At 37.7% G+C, this 22,935-nt stretch overlaps 1 protein-coding gene across 23 annotated transcripts in view; it reads right to left on the reverse strand.

Annotated features, from left to right (window-relative positions):
- The window catches only part of LMO7 (LIM domain 7), a 128,816-nt gene that overhangs the window by 25,103 nt on the left and 80,778 nt on the right, over positions 1-22,935 (reverse strand). For 13 of the 23 annotated variants that reach the window (XM_079309752.1, XM_079309734.1, XM_079309751.1 and 10 more), the window contains 14 exons: positions 19,246-19,276; positions 18,730-18,843; positions 18,070-18,268; positions 16,713-16,965; positions 15,973-16,272; positions 15,325-15,612; positions 14,868-15,068; positions 13,683-14,399; positions 12,130-12,159; positions 9,714-9,831; positions 8,424-8,566; positions 6,593-7,052; positions 5,517-5,840; positions 2,572-2,686 (listed from right to left, as the gene is read on the reverse strand). In XM_079309752.1, the coding sequence (XP_079165878.1) occupies positions 2,572-2,686; positions 5,517-5,840; positions 6,593-7,052; positions 8,424-8,566; positions 9,714-9,831; positions 12,130-12,159; positions 13,683-14,399; positions 14,868-15,068; positions 15,325-15,612; positions 15,973-16,272; positions 16,713-16,965; positions 18,070-18,268; positions 18,730-18,843; positions 19,246-19,276 (3,293 nt within the window). The remainder of the gene's footprint in view (positions 1-2,571; positions 2,687-5,516; positions 5,841-6,592; positions 7,053-8,423; positions 8,567-9,713; positions 9,832-12,129; positions 12,160-13,682; positions 14,400-14,867; positions 15,069-15,324; positions 15,613-15,972; positions 16,273-16,712; positions 16,966-18,069; positions 18,269-18,729; positions 18,844-19,245; positions 19,277-22,935) is intronic. The other 10 variants (XM_079309736.1, XM_079309754.1, XM_079309735.1 and 7 more) reach the window with 6 other exon arrangements.

Below are 22,935 nucleotides of genomic sequence, written 5' to 3' on the forward strand. Positions count from 1 at the left end.
TCTTAGTGTTTTTTTAAAGGAATAGCATATGTCAAGTACAGACAGAGTCATCTATAAGTAGTAAAAAATATGCATGCTGGGTATCATCTCAAGAAAATCATACAACTAGTCAGAGAAAGTATTCCTGGAAGTTTTTTCTGGGCTCAAGAAAGAGAAAAAGGTGATTAGAAAGTTGGTTTGGACTTGCCAAGCCTAAATCACCCTTGACCAGCCTGATTATCTTCAATGATGAATTGACTAGATCTCTGTGGATGGGGGAAGAGAGGTGTAACAATCCACCTTCTCTTAAATAAGACCATTGACATGAAATTCCACAGAATCCTGGTATCAAAATTGGGATGGTATCTGGCAGAATGACCAGATGGATGAAAAACTGGCTGGGCTGTCAGGCCACCAGGGAAGTGGTCAATGGATCTTACTCAGCCCATGGGCTGCTTACCAGTGGATCTCATCAGGATGTATCCAGGGACCTACCCTCTTTAATGTTTTTACCAATACTCAGGAGAAGGAGGTAAAACACACCCTCATCAAGTTTTCAAACCTTGCCAAAAGCCAGAGGGTGGCCAATACACTGGAGGGCAGGGCTGCTCTTGAGAACAGGATCCTGATGTTCAACAAGGCCAAATGCAGGGTTCTGTTCCTGAAAAGAACTCATCCCAGTGATGGTACAGGCTGGGCATTGATGGGCTGGAGAGCAAGGCTGGGGGGCCCTGGCAGTGGTGGGGCTGCATGAACACAACATGACCAACAGATCAATGACTATTCCATTCACTCAGCATTTCTTATGCCACATTAACAACACTGTGTCCAGTTTTGGTGTTCTTCTGTAAGAGAGACATCAATAAACTGGGGAAGTTGAATGGCCTCCCATCTACTGGGATGGTCAGGGCTGGAGCAATTGACCATGAGGAAAGGCTGAGGAGTATGGGCTTATTCAGCCTGGAGAGGAGAGGCTGCAGGGGAACCTAACAGGAACCCCCCTCAGTACATACCAGGAGGTCCCTGAGAAGGGAAAGCCTGTTCTTTACAGAAATTTATGGCAGGAAAACACAGAACAGTGGTTATAAACTGGGACAAAGATCAGTCTGACAGGATGTATAAGGAAAATTTTCTCAGAGAGGATAATGCCCAGAGAGGCTGTGCTGTTTTCATCCTCAGAGGGTCTCAAACCCATGTGGGTAAAAGCCCTAGGCCACCCGGCCTGAATTCCATCGTGAGTTTTTTTGGAGCAGTGTGTTGCTCTTGGTGATCTTCCAAGATTTCTCCCAAGCTGAATTATCCTATGGCTTATCCTTAAAAATAGGAAATACAACATTTCCAAGTGCTGAGGTGAATGCATGTATTACCTTTGCAATAGGCCATCCACCTCTTTCATCCTTCATTTATTTAGAGGGAGCTACAGCTATCAAATAAGGATACAAGATGAGACAGTTTTTGGAAGAAAAAACATGCTGAACACAGGCTACAAATGAGAACACTGAGATATAGTCCACTCTCAGCTCAATCTATACTTTGTGCCCTTCCTTTTGAGAATGGTAATAAAGCATAACCAAGATAACAAGACAAGGCCTTGACCTCCTTGGGATAGAGCCCATGTGGACCTTTGTGAACAACCAGCAGGAACATTCACTACCCTCAGATTTCTCTTTTTCAGCTGCCAGTGCAAATGGACAGACCCTTGCCTCAAGGATGGTTACTCTAGAACAAATTTAATTATGAAAACTACAGTGAAGAAAGGCCTCTTTGCTTCTTGAATTTAAAAAAGAAAAAAAATCCAATACTGCTCATTAACTGCTGTTAAATGGTATTGCTCCCTCTCTAGAAATTAAACTAAATTAGGGCTATTTAAATTAAGTTTCATTTATTTCTCCTTTCTCAGGATGATCTTGTGTTAGGTGGAAAGAAGGGCACAATTCAATATCCCTCAAGTATTACAGGCAATGGGAAAGACCATTGTTTAGAAAATAAGCATTATATGTAATTTGCTTGGGTTTTTATTGCTTTTTTTTAAGAAAATTGAGCTTGTTCTCTGCAGAAGACTATTAAAAGTTAGAAATAAACTTTATATATGTGTCATCTCGAGACAAAAAGGTTTATTTTCCCTCAGTATTACAATAATTGAAAAAAAACTACACTGGAAATCAATTTAGAAGTTGCAACTACTTAATATGAGCTGTCTCCAAAAATTCAGCATGACTAAGAAAAGAGAAATTGAACAAAGAGTATTAGCTCCTAAGTTATCTCTTCATGTGTTTACAAACCATTTGAAGCAAACTTAGCTGAAAGAATCAGTCTGAATATTAGAAGTCTGTATTTGCCAGTAAATACTGCTCTGTAAGAGACTTGGTGAACAAATAATCATAATCCTTGATTAGGAAAATGCATTTTGGTATTTCTGAATTCAACCTGTTTCAAGAGATGAGGATTCACAAAAATACATCAGCAAGCTAAAGACTTTTCAGTTTTGCACCCAATGTTTTAAAATGTTTGCAGCATTCTTAGCAGCCTCAATTTAGAAGCCTCTGAAAACTAAACATAAGAACAAAAATTTGTGCATATATACACATTTACCTTCTTCAACTGTCTGTACAATGGCTCCTGAAGAACTCCAGTTTGTTGTAAACCCAAAGCTGCGACTGTGGCCAGGTCTCTGGTTTATACTGATTCTCATTTCACTGAACTGTTCCTGAAAAATAAAACATGACACTGCAGTATCTGGTATCACAGGAATCCAAATGAGGGAAAGTTTATCCTCTAAATAAGTGAGGCTGCTCACAATGTCCACTTTAATCATCTATTATTAGCATCACAGACAAAGGAAACAGTATTGAAGTCAGTTAACTAACTCATTTGCTTTTTATTCCAACAGGTGTGTTTTCAGCTTACATTTATAGTTTCTCTACACATATCTTTCACTCTGCATTTCTGTTATTTTAAATGTTTTGCAACACAATAATAAAAAATTTAAGAACTTGGAGGAAATTGAACCCCTAAATGATTCTTCATGGATTGTCTTGTGAATTTGTGACATGTACTGCCTCCTCAGAGAGCATCAGAGATGTGAAAAAGGTAGATAACTGTAATCAATCTTTCTTTTTTCATTATTTTGCATATCCTACCATGAGAATCATCAGTTTCCTTTAGGCTCAATATTGCTACTAGGTTTATTTGAGTGCACAATTATCTTCTTGATTTATACTACCAGATTGTTATGGATTTTGTAAAGAAACCTTAGATAATTAAAATAATCCTAAAATCAGCTAAATTCAGATTTTTTTACTTTAATGGACATTTCAGAATCTGAATCAAAATCTAACACCACCATTTTAAACAACAAGAATATCTGAATGGGGAAACATTTTGTAACGCTTTCAATCCACGCTATATTAAGGGCATGTGTTGCATGCATTAACATTCTAATGTGAGATCATTAAAAACTATTAAAATACCCAAATGCACATTATGCACTTCATCAGCATGACACTGACATTGATATAAAAAGAAAAAAAATAGATTTTTCTGTGAAACAACATTAATATAGATATATGCCAGCAAAAGGTGCACAGAAGGGACCCTGCATGTTTTTACACATGCATTAAATGTATGCCTACATTTTAGTTCCCTGGTGAACCTGTCCTCCTGAAGAGTCGGATTCATTTTCCCTAACTTAAAATATTTAAAAGTCTAGAGACCTATGCCAATTCCTCCAAGCTCCTATGTTGGTAGGATGCAACAGGCAGCTACAGTGAGCACTGCACAAGCAGATGAAGCTAGCCAGAGTCTCAGGGAGATGCAGCAGAGGTGTTTCAGCAGCACCCAAGTACTGGATAGAGAAGAAAACAACATTGCACGGCATAATCCCAAGGTGTCACCTCATGTTACAGGAATGTTCCTGGGAAAACACTCCCCATTACAGCCCAGGGTAGAAATTAAGTCTTTTCTTCACAATGCAGCTACTGGCTTGCAAATGCTCCCATACAACCCAAGTCCTTAGGTGAGTGTATTAAAAGTGAATCTACTACACAGGTTAGCACACTGGGCTAGAGAATGTACAAACCTTTAGAGTTTGAGTGTGCACCTGGAAATTACTACTGGTCTTTATTTTTTCCACCATCCCAACATGACTCTTCAGATCTATCTCCTGTTAGAGAATGTGACTCTGTACAGTGAACTTTATCATTTTTATAGATCATCTCTAAAACAGTGCTCCACAGATGTGGTGTTATGGCCCTGATGACTAGTGAACTGTCTCAATCTCTCTGGTAATGATTTACAAACACATCAAATGGAACTTGCATTCTTTAACTTAGAGCTTGTAAAGTTATATAACACAAATAAGATTTCTTTTAACTTAAAAAAAAAAAATACCCCCCATATTACTCACTTGTAGGAGTAAAAAATTATAATCTCATAACTAGTGACAAGAGAAAAACAAATGGACCTAGTATATGCTATTCTCATTTGCCTTCCTTAAACAGATACTAAGAACTTATACTGAATCAGCCACTGATTAAAACAGAAATTCCTCTTCATGTTTTTGCTACAATACAGAAAAAAAAGATCATAATGTCTTTCCTTACACAGCAATCACAGTTTCAAAGAATTATGATAAATTCAGTACAATGGCCAAGAGGCATCAGGGTATTAAACAGCAATGCATTTCTTTTCCACAAGCAATTAGAAAGAAGTATGTTTGGAAGTGAATGAACTTCTAAAAAGGTGGTATGGGAAGTGATTTCATAAACCAGCATCCAAGGTCTTACAACCTTCACCCAAGCAACTGGCACAATTAAGTTTTACAGCAGGATCAGGAGTGCAAATCTGTCAAGGGTTATGAACTGAATCATTAGATAGCACAGCAATGTATCAAAAATTAAAGCTATTGTTGGTGAAACATGCAATCAATTGGAGGAAATAGCACTTAAAATACATATTTCAAAAAGAACACTGAAAGATCCAACTCCTTATCCAATAAGCACATGCAAAAAGAGATGGTGATTTACTTCAAAATTAACATAAACGTTAATTAGATTCAAGCAAATGGAAAAAAAAAAAAAAAAAAGGTCCATGCCACAACAGATGGATAAAGGATAGTATGATACTGATATTTACAGCCAGCCTTTGAAAAGCTGACCTTTATTTTCCACCACCAGTTTAAAAGTGCAAATGAATGCTACAGCAGCTCAGATAATTCATCTGTCACATCTGATTACATGCACAATGTGCTAATCTGGAGAACAGCAAAAAATTTTGCAAGCATTAAATGATATTCCAAATTTCAATGATAAATAAAATTAAGCATATGACAAAGAGGACAGGAAAAAATTCAGAATTTTTTTTTTTCCTCCCCAAATCCTATATTTCCCCTAAATTAAATCAAAGGAAAGAGCAGGTCTCTGAGATGTCTTCTTACTACCAGAAAAAGACTTGGCATTATCTGCACTTTTAGTTATTTTCTCTTTTATTCTGCTGTGGCATTCAGTTACACCAAGCAATCACACTGTTTCCACACTTACCATGGACTTTGAATCCTTAGGCTCTGTCGAACTCGCAATTTCTGCAGAAGATGCAAGTGAAAGAGAATCAGGAGGGATGCCATACTCTGGCTTAGGAATACTGCTTCCAGCATCTTGGTCTTGGGACTCTAAAGGTAATGCCAAACTAGGAGGAGGTGTTGACTGAACACCTTTTTCCTCCTCTTCCTCCTCACCTCTGCTTCCAAATGCACCAGTGGAGAGAGAGTGTGCAGAGTCTGGTTGTGAAAAGGACATGCTGCTGAACAAAGTTTGAGTTCTTTTGCTTTTTTCTACTTCTCCATTGTATTTCTGAGCATCATCCATCTAGGACAAAAATGACAACTTGGTAAATAAGTGCTTAGAAAAACCCAAAAAAACCCTTATATCTTTCAGTGATCTTTATATTTAAAAAACCACCTCCCCCTTTGAAGCAAATTCTGGTTCCTGTTCCTATTGTTAGCTACCTACTTGGAAAAAGCTTTTTTTTCTCTCGAAATGCTTGCAGAGCAAATAGTCCAGAGTTCTTAGGATAAACTTGTTAAAGTCATCTGCTTAGTATTATTTACATTCTTACCACTTTTTAAATTTAAATAAATAAAGATTTAGAAGAAAACTATGAAAATCATCATAATAATGGGGCAGGGGGGAATAAATTTCATTGTTTCAGTGCTTTATAGCGTAGACAAAATTTAGCCCAGCATAAAATTTCAATTACAACAAAGTCAGCAGAGCAGAGAAAATTTTTATTACCTGAAAAATTTATCTTTAACACTTAATTATGTTAACCTGGCTCCAGATAATTACCTCCAACAACAGTTGTTTTGATAAAGCACACAAAGGAGACCTAATAAAAAGAATACTTTACCAAATAGTTACCAGCTTTAATTCTAAGAGTGTGTTTTAGCACAGAAACACAAGTAAACATCTAAAGCCATGACAGAACTGCCTGCTCTATTAATACAGCCTTCATCACATAGGAGCCACTTTTTAAATAAAACCAAAACAGTAAAACTATTGTTCCCCCACCTATTGAAGATCCCACATTTACAAACTTCAGGAACGAAGCGGAATTTTACCGTGAACGACCGTGGAAGTGACGAGATTCCTCTTGAGTGGAGACCAAAAGGTCTTGGTGTAACCACAGATGTTAACCTGGAGGTATCAGTTTTCTGGTAAGTTCTCGGGAGAGAAGCTGAAACCTGAGCTGACCCAGTTTGAGCATTCACTGGGTAGCGAGTAGACAATAGAGCCGGGCTCTGCTCCCGCTCCTGCGCCAGGCTCTCCGGCGGGGCAGGAGCCTCGCGGGCAGCCGAGCTCTCCAGCAGGCTCTCCCTGGCTGGCTGTGTGACATACACACTTCTGCTGTCCTTAGTGCTGTAGGAAGTGTCTTCCTCCAAATGGTAATCTCTGCCTGCTGACCAATCCTTTGCTGCTGTGGAAGGTGCTTTTTCTTCACTGAACACATCATCGTTCAGCGAATACCGCCAGTTGTGCTCCTGTTTCTGCTGCTCGTAGGAGTCCTGATCTCTCTCCTCCCTATGGGAATAGAGCCTGTTACAACACCAAGTGACCCAACAAACAGGCAGGCCTAAAGTCTTTCAACTGGTAAATATTTAAGGCAGAGCATAAGCCAAAAAATACATCTCCAGTAAATTAAAATGAATAGCATCCTTTAAATATATTAGTATTTTCATGTATTTTTAAATATTTCTTGTTCTACCTTCTCCCCAGTTCAGCACTCTCACAATACTCAGACATACTATTATCACATTATCAGGCTGCCACCACGACAGAAATCTTTGCCTAGAAAATGATATAGCTACACATAGCTATAAATTATATAGATACACATAAATTCAAGCTGCACATGCTCAGAAATTAAGATTTATTTAGGAAAGAACAGGAATAAGACAGTCCCATAACACTGCCTGAACTGTATAACTGTGCTTGAAGTTTCTGCTCTATGGAAATGTAATGCTGAATTTTAGATACCTAAATAAGACAGTGTCCTGTAATTTGGCTGATTATTATTTTAATTATTTTAATTATTTTAATTATTTTAATTATTATTGATAATTATTCAGTTATTATTGATAACTATTTGAATTATTAATTCCTTTGTCACAGATGAACAAGGATAATCTAACACATCATTTATAAGATTTTTATAGATACTGAACATTCAAGATAATTAGAATCCATACTTTTATTTAAGCAACTAATTTTTGTCCTCACAAATACGTAAAAAAAAAATCCAAAAGATTACACTTATTTATTTTATGAATACATGTCATGGGCATATTACCTTTGGCTGAGTTGTATGTGCATTTGAAATAAATAAATAAATAGATAAATAAATAAATAAACAAGACTGTCACCACTAAAAATGGTACTGTGCAGTTTACACTTTTTACTCTTCAGAAAGTAAATATGAAGATGAAAAATTGGGATGAAAGGGAAATCAAATAAAAGTTTACAGCTCTGTGACATACATTAAAATTCTAGCTGCAGTTTTCCACAGTGGCTAAAGAAATAGCAAGTGTGGTGGTAGAAGGAAAAGAAATAGTTAATTTCATCCATGAGTAAAAAAGGCAACTCTCCGGATCAGTGCGATTGTTTTAACTAATTGAAAGAGAATATTGAATTCTCAATACTTTTATTTATGGATAGCAGAGTAAAATATCATTAAGAGAGAAAACTGTTTAACATTCTGAGCAAACAGTGCATTAGAACACCATATTCAGCCCTTCAATTGTCTAGATTTCTACATTTGATTTTGTAACTAAAATTGTCAAGATCTCTACAGAATCACTTGCAACTTGCTGCTAAAAGTGGCTCAAACATCCAAAGGAATGAAAATACTCAGATTTAAGTTCTTAAACATAATACTCCCATTAGGACTGTTACCTCTCCTGTTGCATTTCTTTCAGTGACTTGGTACTCCTTCCAGACACCTCAGAGGCTCTCCTTTCAATTTCTTCTCTCTCTTCCTTTTTCTTTTGCAATTCTGAAGTGTAACTCTTTCTACGACTCTTCCATTTTGCTAGATCCTATTTAGAATAACATGAATGTACACCATCAGATTTTCTCAAGGCCTCATTGCTTTATATAGTCATCCCTTTATAGGCTATTTATTGCCCTGATTTGATTTGCATGTCTGCATCACAGCCACATTTTCATGTAACTTTCCCCTAAATGATTCAGGGATTGTCATGTTCTAGTTGGGATTGCAGGCTCACTGCCTCCTTAAGTTAACAATTGTAATTATTGGACTATATGCTACTTGGCCTATTTTTTCCCCCTTTAACATTTTTAATTTTATCCTACAATACTTCACTCAATCACACATAATTGAAAACTGATACAAATGGCACCTGTATTTCTTTGTTAAGAGCTTTAGAGTTTGGGATATCATTATTTTTCCAAATCAGTATTATGTTAGACAGATACACTAGCTTTAGAATAAATATGCCTTGAATTCTAAATTTAAAACAGATATTTCTGTAGTTTCTTCATTTCTGTAAAACTGCAATATTGTCCATGAAATACCAGAGCTGAGTTAATGAAAGTACTGAATATTAGAACTGAGATGCATTAAACAAACAACTCTGAACTTCTTGTTTGGTGCTTTGTTCTTAATTTCGGCTTCTTGTGGATACTCATTGTCAAGCAAAGATTTCAATAAATTGAAAAGTCTTCAGATATGCTTATGATGCTGTGTAAAGCTACCATACAGTTTACAAGCTGGATTTAAGACAGAATTATTAGGGGATAGAAGCCTCAAGAATTTGCACAAGAAGTATTATTTCTTTCCCTTTCTCCCAGAGGATCAAATACTCAGACATTCCAATCATTTCTCCAAAAGAAATATTCAAAAATTGTAGATAACACAAGAAACTATGCCCTAATTTCTCTTTATGTCCACAGAAATCACGCCTGAAGGCTTTATTGCAATACATACAAGTCTTATCCTAAAGCATTCATCAGAAACTTAGGATGATATTTTAAACAATTTCAGTTCTGTACTAAACAGGCATCCCCACAAACTCTGGTAGCTGCATGAGATGAATTGTTTCAGAAGACAGCCCCATGAATTGCTGCACAAATGCCAAGGTTTGCTTCCTAGGTACACTGAAGGCAGGGGACACCCAGCCCTTCAAGCAGGATGCACAAGGAGAGGTGAAAAGGAGTCCTTACTTCTTGCCACTTTAGATCTTGTTCTTGTAGCTGTTCTTTTATCTTCTGCAGCTCTTCATAACGGATTTTGCGCATTGTCTGCAGCTCCTCTGCATTGACATCATTCAAAGATTTACTCCTAGAGAGGGAAAAGAGAACTCAGCTTTATAACATCCCTCATTTACACGAGTGAAACCTTCAGAGAGAAAGATTTATATTAGTACAACTGAATGCTCATGAGTGTTATTTTGAATGGAGCAGCAAACACATGGGCAGCTAGCTGAATGAGAAAGATTGGGACGTGCTGTAGTGCCAACACACAAGTCATTAGTTGGGTATTTGAGCAAACAAAATCAGGTTAAGGGAACAAGCAGCTCTGTACATCTCCACGTTGATGGTTCACATTGAGCTCTTCATAGAACACTGCTATCTCTGATTTAACTTGTTATTCTCTTTGTTTATATTGTTTCATTCTTTGACCCAAAGGGCATCCCCTATCCCCACATAGAAATTCCCATCCTTTGACTTCTCCCCTGTAACAGCCCCAGTATCACCTCCTGTTCTTTCCTTCCTTAGGCTGGTCATAAACTCAAATGATCCACATTTCCAAAAGATTAAAAGTCTTGCATTGCTAAATGCTCATGGATGTCACAGGCCCCGCTATGCTGACCCTGAGATGCTATGAATGCCTCTGAGATGCTTTCTGTTCAACCTGGGAACTAACACAGCCATCTTCCTGCTAACTTATTCAACATGGCTACAGTTCCTCCCAGGAGATCCTACTCTTCCTAGCTCCCTTTAACCTAAATTCCTCAAAGCTCTCCTTTTATGCTCTCCCCTACCACATGCAATTTTTTTCCTTTATTCTTTCACACTACAGTGATAAACATAACAGGACATTTAGTTTAGATACAGGATTAGCCTGCTGATAAGACTTGACCACAAGGCTCTGAGATAGTAAGCAAAATGCAGGTGTTTCATCATAAGGTTCAATGGTGTAATACAAAGAGAATGCTAGGTTTCTGGTGCTTGGGAATTTTTTTTATCTGTTTCTTAGTATTAAAAAATAGTTTTGTATGCATTTATCCAAAGCATGAGCTATAGAGGTATGTAACTAAATTCTAACAGGACTTGAAAATGTGGCACTTCTCTGATATGATGGAAAAATCAGATAAAAACCAAAACAAATTCAGCACAGAGCCTTGCTCTAATCTGTTGCATTCCAAGAGACTTCTGAACTAACAAACCAGACTCTCACTTCCTCCCAAGAGGCTGAACTCACTTTCACTAGCATAAGACTGGCCTCTGGCCTCTAGAAATAAAGGCTTGGGCATTAACTTGTCGTATCTGTTTGCTTATCTGTTTTCTGAATGAGAAGAGTGCCAAATTCAGCAAAAATCACCTGATTGCTATTGCAGAAATTCTTTTCTTGTACAGTTCTTTTCCTCATTTTTTATGTCTAAGTTATATCACAAATAGAACTGGTTTGGGGTAACCAAATACCCATAACGATGTATCAAATTTGTTCCAGATGAGTTAAAAAAACTTACATAACTACAGTTTCCACTTCTTTCTCTTGAGTTACTATATCTGCCTGCAACAAAACAGGAAAATCTCGATCTAAAGAAAATATAATCTAAGCAAAGGTATATTCATACCATGGAACTGGATCGTCATTTTAATTTCAGCCTAAACTGAAAAACTTAACTAGTCACTCGAGTCTTCTGAATCTCCCTCTCCTAACACCTAACTTTTTCTGAAATATTTCACATTCTGGAAGCGTTTAGTCATTTACCAGGTTTGCCTCAGGGTAAAAACAAAGAAGCAAATAAACAATTAAAAAATTTAAATTTAAAAAAAATCATTAGAACACCATGCATTCTCAAATATTTAACATGCCATCACACAAAAAGTGGAAAAATTATTTCTGAGTCACAATTCATCATAAACAACATCTAAGTTCCCATGAAACAAATCTATAAGCTTACCACTGAGCATTCAATAACCTGGAAGATATAAAATAACCCAAATCTATTCACCATTCCCATGATAAATACCACTGCTGTTAATTATTTTCAGATTCTAGCTGTATAGCCTTCAAAATAAAATATTTGTTAATATTCCTTTATACTTTTTGAATGTTTTAAAGCCTAGTTTAAATACAGAACAACACATTTTTCACTACAGCAGGAATAAAACATTAGAGCTGATTTAGAAAGTGCCTGATAACCATAACTTGAATACACAAGACACGAGAGAGAACTTTTGCCATGTACACAGCTTTTATCTCTTACATTCATTATGTAAATTGCAAAGAACAGAACAACAAAGCACCATGCACAAGTTTTCAGCATGAGTTTTTAGCTACTGTGCATGCATAAAGATGAAAAGAGGCAAAAAAGCGCATTATGATCGTCCAAGCTTTTATAAAACTTACCCTTGCTCATCAGAAAGCTTTTGAAACAGTCTGAGAAATCAGAAACCAGAAAAGAAAAGATTCAGTGTCTTAATATTGATAACAACATTAACACCATTAGTAGACCAGCACTCTCACTAAGTGATGGGGAAACTGAAAGCTTGGGAACCAGCCAGCATGGAATAGCACATCAGGAATTGGACACCAGTCAAAAAACACACCAGGACTTGCATGATGGGCAAAGTTGGGCAGAATTGTCAGAACAAGGCTGCCTGCAAGTTTCCAACACTTTTCATTTAGTGATACTGCACAAATAGAGCCTTGTGTTATTTCTGCACCACTTATTCCAGTTCTGCTGAACAGCATTATGCTCAAAAGAGACTCATTTCAAGAAATCAAAATTAATGCCAGCTTGAGTCCCAACAAAAAGTGTGTCTTAGAGGTTGTTTTCTTGTTACTTCAACCATTTCTGATACTAACTGAAAGTAATACTTGGTGTGTACCAGAATATAGGATCCTATACAGAAGTTTAGCACATTAATCCTTGAACTCAACTAATCCAGGGCAATTCAAGAGGATTTTCAGTATTCTTGAATATGAGTATTTTATAATGCAGGTATTTAATTCTACTGAATGGATTTTTAAAACATGCAATATTTCCAAGCACTTCAGAAATATTTCTCAGTGAAGCTCGAACTTTGTTAACAGTATTAAGCTGAAAAAATTAAATGCAGCAACATCAAAAAATCAACTGAAACACGGAAGTGTCTTAGTCACAAAGTAATGATGCACAGCTGGGAAATCTGCAACTTGCAATGCCGTATTTTCAGATCTAAGTAAACATGTGGAACCCGCTCTTCCCCAGTAAATGCAAAATTCAAAGGAGAGATAGGAAGTACTTAAGAAACAGTATCCAGTCAGACAAGAGAAATTTTGAGGATACCAGGAAAGAATTAGGGAAAGAAATGAATCGAGATTTAATGAAAGTAGGGGAATAGTGCTGGCAGAATAAAGTATGCCACAGTGGATTTTAATATTACATAGACACACAACTTGCATGCACCAGGACTTTGGGCAGGCAAAACACTTCTTTTTTGTCCACCTCATCTAATCATCTCAGAACTGTGGCAGGAAAGTTTACAAGCATTTTTAAACTTAGGTGCAAGTAAGAATGCCTGTTTTCAGAATTTGTCTTTAAAGCATTCATGTGTTTTAGAAATGTTTTTACCTATTATCTTGTAGAATAAAAGAAAATATTTCTAGCCTCCATAGTCTTTTGAATAAAAGCTATTTCTGTTCAACCATGGAAAGAAACTAATGCAGAACTTGGAGTCTGAAGGAATGATAATGTATTTTCTCCAAAGTGGCAGCCTAAAACTAGAAAACTTCATAACTTTTTGTTGAAAATATGGTATTGCAGTCATGAGCTTCTATTCAAAGCAAATAAAAAGCTAGTTCGAGGACGACACGAACAAACAGCAGACTGGCACTCTATGAATGGTTCAGCACAGGATGATGCTTTTCTGAATGGGAAGGGTTCAAGGGCACTCAATCTGTGCAGGACACAACCTGACCTCTCCACCATCTGCCGTTTCTTGTGTCTAACTTTGCTGGCCTCCCTGATTGCTTCCCACTTCTTCCAGTCTTCTTCACTGCATGGACCTGGGATAAAATTTACTGGCTGGACGTTGCCTCCCACTTTCCAAGATTCAATCTTGCGGGTCAGCATATCGTCCTTCTTATGGTGTAAAGATGGGGACAGCACTCTGCCATTGCTCTTCTTTTCCTCTGGTATCGCATTTTTTTCAAGCAAACATAGAAATTTGGACCGGATCTCTTCTGGAAGACTCCACGGATCAGGAAATAGTGCTGGGTGATACTTGTCAGGAGCGCCTGATAAAGGCACCTCTTTTTTTTGAGAGAGGACTTTACGAAAAATCATGTCATCCTTTTCCAAATCTGGAATCACAGTTTGGCCCTCTCGGGGTTGCAGAATTATCTCACCCTCTAGAGGAGGCTCCTGCTCAGAGAATTTCTTTAAATACCGGGGATCTTGAAGAACAACTTGATTCACATGGAAAGCCCCAGTTTTCCGAACGAACAAATCATCGTTTTCCAAATCTGGATATAGATATCCATTTTCCTCATCTCCTTGCTTGCCTCCTGGTATAAAGGAAACATTCTTTCTACATTTTATGAGCCTAGGGCCAGAAGTAGGATCAATTCTGGTCTCCATTTCAGAAGACACGTAGTCAGTGTATTTTTGCAGAGCCTGAAGTAACGAAAACTGACTGAAGCATATAAAACAAAAGGAGGGAAGTAAAAATATCATTAACTAGCAAGAGACAAGCAGATCACAACGTATTGCAATATACATTTGGTTTAGACTTGCAGTATCCCAAGCAGAATGACGACACCACTTGGCATTCACCACCACTGACCGTAGCGCAGCACACGCCAACCAACGCAAAGGTATCCTGGCATCCTAACCTGCTCAGAAACATCACACTTACATGCTCACACACAAAGCCAGTAGCCCTATGCAGCATGTTACACTTTCATATTTACAGGTTTCAGAAGACCAGCAACTTATGGCTACATTTAAAAGAGAAAAAAAAACCCAACCCAACAAACCAGAAAAACATTAATAACCAAAAAAGCAGAACATCACAGGACATGGTTTAATTTCATTTAGCTGTTGCATATCCAGCCATTTCTTTATGATGCATCAAGAGAACAGCTCATGCAGCAGTATCAACCTGGGCTGATCAGGAGACTCCAAGATTTTTCCTTCTGCAATCTGTGACAATGAGCTTCCCATATATTCAGCAGTTGGCTTATAATTCTGATCTCTTCTGTAGCTATTGTTCCAGTCAAAACTTGGTCTTGGTTGATTAGCAACAATGGTACAGCTTTGTTTGTAAGCAAATTCCTCATCCTCAGAATCTGATCTCTTTCTACTGTGCAGCAGCACAAAAATGAGCAGAGGAGAAAGAAAAAAAATACGAAGTGTACTCATTGAGTAATATGCACAGTGGCAACAGTGCAACAGGTGCAACAGTATAACAAAAATATTTCAATTAAAAAAAAAAAAAAAGGAATAAAACAAATCCTGCTGCTACACTGGCAATGAAAATTTAAAAATTCTAAGTCATAGAACTACATTTCATTTAGGCTTTGCACACAGGACAGAAACAGGCATGCATGAAAACGCACCTGAACCCTTGAATCTCTTTATACCAGGGTTTGAAAGAGGATTTCTTGATTTTTTTCCATAGCAATTCTTCCTCTGGAGTCCAAAATTTAGGAAGAAATTTGTCAAAAGCAACAACTGTATTTGACGCTGAAGAACTTAGCTTGCGAAAATAAAGATCATCTTTTTCAATGTTTGGGATGCCTACTTCTTCCTCGTCCTCATCAAAACACCCAGATAATTGTGAAGGATTGTTAACTCTTGGTTTGTTTTCCTCTTTAGTATCCAACTGCCTCTGCCTCCTCTGGTTACTGTTCAAAATATCCAATCAGTTAAGATGTTTTAGGAGCAACTTGACATAAGGAATGCAAAAAGACATGCTTTTTTGGCTCAGGAGCTCAGCCTTGTGAATGAAGCATGTTAGTTCTCAATTTCATCACTGCAGCACCAGAAATAATAAGATATATTAAATTAAAAAAAATTAAAAAGAAGTTAATGGTTATGTCAGCATCCTAATCTCCTCCAACAGAAATACAAAATTTGACAGAGAAAGCGTATCAAATTATCAGCTGTGTTAAAGTGCCGATTAGAAGACTAACTTTATGGAGTTATTTAAGGGCTGCGATTTAGGTAACGCAATAGTTACTGGATCTTGGATTAGTATCTCTGACCTCAGTGGTTCAAGCATTGCAGCTAGTGGACCAGCTGGATAACTTTCTCGCGAGCAAGATTTAGGAGAGTCATTGCGCAACATGAAATGATGTCCAGGTGCAGCAGAGCTTACAGGGCTCTTTTTGACTAGAAATCTACGATTTGCTAAGTCATCCAAAATAAGGTCAGGCAGCCTTCTTTCCTCTTCTGAATCAGAGCCACTGTCATACTCATAGATGATCTGGAGGGAAGCTGGATTTGTGAGCCCACACTCTGCTTTGCTATTTTGGCAGGAAGCTACAGGATTCGTTTCACATCCACTGAGGTTGACCGAAACAGGAATAGAATGAACACAGTGAAGTCACGAAGGTAATGGTGAAACTCAAGAACTGCCCACTAATCTCATCTGTATGCATCAAGAAGCCAGACAACTGAAATTCTTCATTATATTTTGGAAGCTTTAACAAGTAACTAAAACCGTAGGCCTATCTCTTGTGAACTTGCATTTAAGACCATTTAAATACATCTGGAGTCTGGCCAGCTTCAAAACATTACTCAAACATTGAAAACCAATGTAAAAAACCAAAATCAAAAACTACACCACGCAACCACACCAAAACGTCCCCCTCAATAAAACATGGAAAATCAAATACTTGATTCTTTTTTGCAGCAAGAGCAGCCTTTCTTTAAATAATAAAGAAGCAACTTATATAAAAAATTCTAGATCAAAGCCCACTTTACTAAGACCAAACACCAGTACCTTGAAAACGTTCCATCTGACTCAGTGAAAACAGGACTTGCCCAGCTCCTCCTGTTGTCTTCATTCCTCTCTGTCCTCCTCTTCCTTAAAGGGGCTGGCACATATGCTGTCTGCTTGTTTTTGTTGGGTAAGAAACGATTGAAGTCAGTGACTGGTTTTGGTTCAATCACAGAAACCCTACGGTAAGACCTGTCGTCTTTATGGGAGTCATGCATTTTGGAAGGCAGTTCCAAGTCCGTGTCACTGTCGCAACCTTAGAAGAAAGTGGAAAAAAGGGAGGATACAAAAATCATTCTCTAGACATGTGCTTGTAGCTAAAACTTGGATCAAAGTCTTCTAGAATCAATTTATCTCTTCAGCTGCAAATTTGCTGAGCTACTGACAGGACAGTAGGAGAGGTATTTTTAGAAGTCTATGGCAAAGCTGTGATAAGATCCATTAAACTTGCTTTGCATGATCCTCCTGCATTTGTTCCATTCTTTCATTATCACTATTCCCTGCAGGAAACAAAGTGCTGAAGACAAAAAACAGCACTGAATTTTTTAAATTAAATAGTACCTGCAAGGTAAATTTACTAACAAAGACAAGTTAACAGCAAATAATATAGCAATGTGCTCATCTCACCACATTATTATCCCATAGAAGCCCAAGGGACATCATATATGTAACATGGCTAAGCGTTGCCCTGCACAGATCAACAATGCTCCATGGAGCCTCTGCTCACTGATTTTGTTATTCACATGAAACCAAGTCCAAGACCTCACAATCTTTGTGACTTCAGACTGAAGTTGGCACCAAAAAAAAACCAGCAGAGAAGCACAGACTAGAGTGCAACTTTAGGGATCCAATGTCACTATTTTACTGTTACCTTTATTTTCATGACAAACTACTAAAAGTAAAAAATACTATTCAGTATTTAACCTAGGTGGGAAAAACCTTATTGAATATTCACAAATGAAATAAAGACACAGCAGTTTGACACAGTCACCCTAAGAACAAGGCAAGAGACTTTTGCAACTGGTGAATTTTAGGTAATCCCATCCAGACCTAATTTCCAGTAATTTCTCTTACAAAACTCTGGGAATATGTCCTGGACATACACACACCCTAATGTGCCAGTGAGAGCAAGAATTTCAACAACCCTTCCTAGGAAGATCCGTGTGAGCAGTGCTCTTTTTCTACCAACTGTTAGAGGTCAATATTTGCTTAGGCAAAATGAAATTGCACCAGTTGCAAAACTAGAGTTGACTTTTAAGCTGGTTTAAGTACTGGATATCCAAGTACCAGGTCCATACATTGTCTTCTCCCACACTCATAAGATACATGTCAACAAAAGATTTTAGAGAGGGAAACATACCTTCACTGCCACCTTTCAAGGTTATATCTGATGAAAAGCTCGTGCAGGATCTTGAACCAAAAGAGTCCAAGCTATCAAAGGAGTCGTCTCTTTTATGAGTAGCTGAAGATGAAAAGGGCTCTCCTCGGTCAATGTACCAAATATCACCGTACCCACTATCTCTGCCACTCCTGCTCGGCTGGCTGGACTCTTCAAGTGCCTACAAGAGTAAGTTTTGAAAAGTCTTCTTCAGTAATTTAGGGTGAAAATGCTACTCATGAGCATTTTGAATTCACAAACAAACTTCAACAAAGACTACAGCAAAACCCTAAAACATATACGCAGCAATACATACGACAGCTTGAACAGGAGACTTGACAAAAGGTCTTAAATTTCTGTCATCTCATCCAAAGAGGATTGAGATAGGGCTCTTCACAATTTACCACATCAAGTAAAGCAGATGAATTCTGAAATCCATATGGGTAGCAGAAGAACCAATGTAAGCTAAAAATCTTCCCTTTCATATGGATATTGATAGCAAGCAAACAACTAAAACTAATTACTATGTTCTCCAAACTAAAAAGAAAATGAAATCCTCAAGAGACTGTTTAGAATTCCTGCTGTATAACAAACTACGAACTTCAGGCTATTCATTTAGTTTCCTTTTTTTGGATTCCTTACCTTAGTCAATGCTTGCCCTAATAACTTCTCAAATGCTTTAAGATTGAGGTATGGACCATTATAATCAGGGTCACTTTGAGCTTTTCTCCCAAGCCAATATAATGTAATCAAAACCTAAAAACAAACAGAATAAAAAACTTGTATACAAACTTAATTACTTTCCTCTCAAGCCATGTGCCAGTGTAAAAGAATCTCAGCATGCTGTTAGAAATGTTTCCACAATGAACTGCAAAATCTTGCATATAGTATCAACTATGATTGCCACCAAAATAAATTAAAGACTGTCAAGATGCATCTCATATATTTCATGTAATCAGATATAAGTACCATTATTCTATTATACAATGATTTGGGAAAGTAAGCTGCACAGACAGATTATTTTATGGCAATAAGTGCATAAAATGGCATTAATTTGTATCAGATAAATAAACAGTTGAAGAATAAGGTAAATATGATAGTACCATAAAAAGAAGCATTTTAAAATAATTAATTACAATTAACATGCAACTGTCTTACATTTTTCACTCTTCTATTGGTTTCCTCTGGTCTGAAGCAGGGCAGAGAATGAGAAAAAGAAAAGAAAACAAAATGTTTTAAAATTGCTGACTTAAAATTCAATTATTATTCAAGATGTAAAAAGTTTCAAGACCAATTATCAGTCAATCTAAAATATGAAACTATGACTCCTCCAAAAGAAGAAGCATTTCACTCTAAATACAGTCATAACTCTGTACCATTTCAATTGTTACAAGTGAGAAGCTAGCCAATCTATTACAGTTGCTGTTTTGACAGGTACATAGACAGGATCTAGGCATTTTTAATTAGCTCTCATTTAGTTACCAACAAAATAGAAGCAGAAAACAAGGCTCTATTAGCCAGGGAGATTGCAGACTCATAGAATGGTTTGGGATGGAAGGGCCCTTAAAGATCATTTACTTCCAACCCCTCTGTCATGGGCAGGGACACCTTCTACTACACCACTTTGCTAAAAGCCCCATCCAGCCTGGCTTTGGAGACCTTACAGGGATGGGGCATCCACCACTTGTCTGGACAATTCATGCCAGTGCCTCCCCACACTCAGAGTAGGAAATTTCTTCCCAATAACCTCTCTACACAACTTCTCAGTTCAGTCATTCCCCCCATCACTACATGTCCCTGTAAAAAGTCCCTGCCAAGATTTCTTGTAGGCTTGCCTTTACTGGTGGAAGGTTGTTATAAAGCCTCCCTTGAGCCTTCTCTTTTCTACCCTGAATAACCTCAAATTTTCAATTCCATATCCAAGGACATTCAGTTGTAACTTTTTTCCCTGACTGTATTGTTTTCTAAAGTATTTGCCTTAGACAACAGAAAACACTTCAGCCAAAAGTAAACTTTTCTGACCAAAAAAAGAGAAACTGAAAATGGGACATCTGGAGAGAGATAATGTAGGGCTGAAAGGATGGGCTTGGGTTCTTTTACACAAATACATGTTTATCAAAATACATTAAATACATATGCAATTACTAACATCAGGGTACTTATATATATAGCCAGTCTGAAGCACACCTTGGAAGCGTGCCAACAGACACTCATAGTGGTCCTGTTCTCCACCTGCTAATTTTACAAGCAAGAAGAAAAAACTTCTGGAATGGGAGGCTCCAAAAGTCTCCTAGTCCCCAGCTGTAAATATTCACAGCTGGACTGCAGACAGTGGTTGAACAACATTGCTGCCTGCAGCCCCAGCAGTTATGGAAGAGCAAATGGCTTCAATACACCAAAACAACTCTTCACCTGCCCCTGATGTTGGTTTGGAGCTGGTTCAGCTGCAAACTTCACACACAGCACTGTGTTGTCCAAACAGAAAAGCAGAGACTTCACATACAGCAGCAGATAAACCTATTCAGAGCTGCCTAATGTGCCAGACCAACAATGTGTTAAGGTACTTATCCTGTTTCTGTCTGTCTAGGAACAGACTAGTCAAAGTTTACAGGAAAAAAAAGGGGGAATAAACCATTCAGGAAACAGTTACAAGTTAGTGTAATGAGGACAGGGCCTGGTCAGCCTAAGCATCACTCTTCATGGAAATGCAATAGCAATGAGATGTGACAACCTTCAGCGACAGACCACCCCTTCCCTCCTCCTCTTTCTTCTTATTCTGAGAACACCCGCTCCCACTCAGTGGCTCTAATTGCCTTGCCCATCCCCACATCATAAAGAAACCAAGGCTATCAAGAACACAAAGTCCTGAGATGGGTCTGACCTGCACAGTCCTTGCCTGCAGCTTCCTTAGTATCTCATGCCAGAGATGCTTCTGGCTTTGAAGCCAGCAACCTCCTTCCCACAGATAAGGAAGAACCCTCCTTCTTCAACGTGAAATATTTGCATTTTTTGTTTGCCTTTTAATCCCTTCCAAAACCCACTATTTGTTATTCACTCTACACTAGTTTTGAAGACAAAAAATTATCGCCCTCTTTTTTCCAGTAGGCTGATTTTTTTGTCAGTGTCCATGTTGCAAGGAACACCATAGCTGTGACCTAAGGTGCTACTAGAGACTGGTTGATTTCCCAACCAGAAAATGGAAAACGTTACACATATATGAACATCACGCTTCTCATACCCTATGGAGAGCATTTTAAAGGTTAGCATTCCTTACCCTCCATGCCTTTTGTTAGCAAAATTTCTGCTTTTTTTTGCAGTTATAAAAGCAGAGGCCCTTGCTAAGGACCCCCTAGAGTTTGCTCCCAAACTTCAGCAGCTCAGTAAGGAGTGGAAAACTTTGCCCTTAGCTGGCAGGAGCATGCATCCAAAAGGCTGCCAGCCTTCATGTAGACCAAAGCTGCAAGACTGAACACAATGATGTCCACTTCTGTTTTCCTTGAGCTCTCTGGGATCATTTCAGTCAACCATTTAACAACAAGAGAAATATTCAGCTGTTTTTATATTTCAGTAAAATTTCCTTACTGTAACAACCAGAAATATGCTAGGCCTGTGTACTTGGACTAAAACCAACACAAAACTCAGGACATTCAGGTAAACAAGTCAGTTTGAGACCAAAAATGCAGGCAGGGAGATATTTCATGGACTCAAATGACAGACCCTGCTTCATTCCTGTTTACTCCACTAACAACAGAGGCAAACAGACAAGCTGTTTACCCTTAATTAGTGAACTTTCTTCACTTGCATTACTATTCTTCCTCTCTGAACTACATCTATTGGTTTCTAAACCTTTTCAATAACTTGTCACAGTAGACACAGTCTGAGCAGAAGAGGACAAGAGAAAAACCAAGAGAAACTCTATTGATCTAGAACAGTTCCTCATTTTTATAGGCATGTATTAATTATTTGATGGTGCATAACCAAGGAAAAGGAGGATTCTGAATGATGAATGTACTGTTCTAGAATCTGTGTTAAATAAGTATATAATATTTTTTTTGGTCAAAAAAAATCCTGATTAAAGAAACAATGTTGTTACACTACTGGAAGATCTTAAAATTAATTTTTGACCTACAAATTTCACAGTTATGTCTTCTCTTGGCATGCAACTTGCAGAAGTTTGGATCTGCTTGCTAACATGCTCCACTTGAAATAAGAGCCTTTAAAGCTTTTATATGTACAACCTGTCCAAGGTCATCTGTGTTTAGTTGCACATGCCATTGCCCAATTCCTTTCCAGGACACTCCATTTAAAATATCTATTGGGTAAATATCTATTGCTTAGATGTGTGATACAAACTGAAGAGTTTCTAGGAGGAATTAATTTTTCCTGAGAGTATCAAAATAGAAAAAAACTAAGACTTTTAACTAAATTGTAGTAAATTAAAACACAAAATGGAATAATTCTATTATGTAGAAGTTCTTCATGAAGTGTTATAAAAATGTAATAACTACTGTACAATCTATGTAAATAATTCATCTGAGGTCTTGTGTATAACTCTAAATAATTATGATTCATAGGAGGGGACAAGACAGTGGCACCAACCTCAAACGTAGCAAATTCTTTTCTGATAGAGGAGAAAGCATCACCCTACAACTTTTCTGACAAACTGTTACCTAACAGCAAACTCCTCCTCTTGCCTCCAATTCCCCTTTGCAATCCTGGCTCTAAATGCACAGGGCTACAACACTCAGTTTCTCACACTGTATTTGAATAAACCATTTAGAAGATGGAGTACAAGAACTTCAGCAAAGTAGCTTTTTAAGCTTTTTAAACACTCCTGGACACTTACAA

This window comes from Erithacus rubecula (genome assembly GCF_903797595.1).
Source record: "Erithacus rubecula genome assembly, chromosome: 1".
Lineage (NCBI taxonomy): Eukaryota > Metazoa > Chordata > Aves > Passeriformes > Muscicapidae > Erithacus > Erithacus rubecula.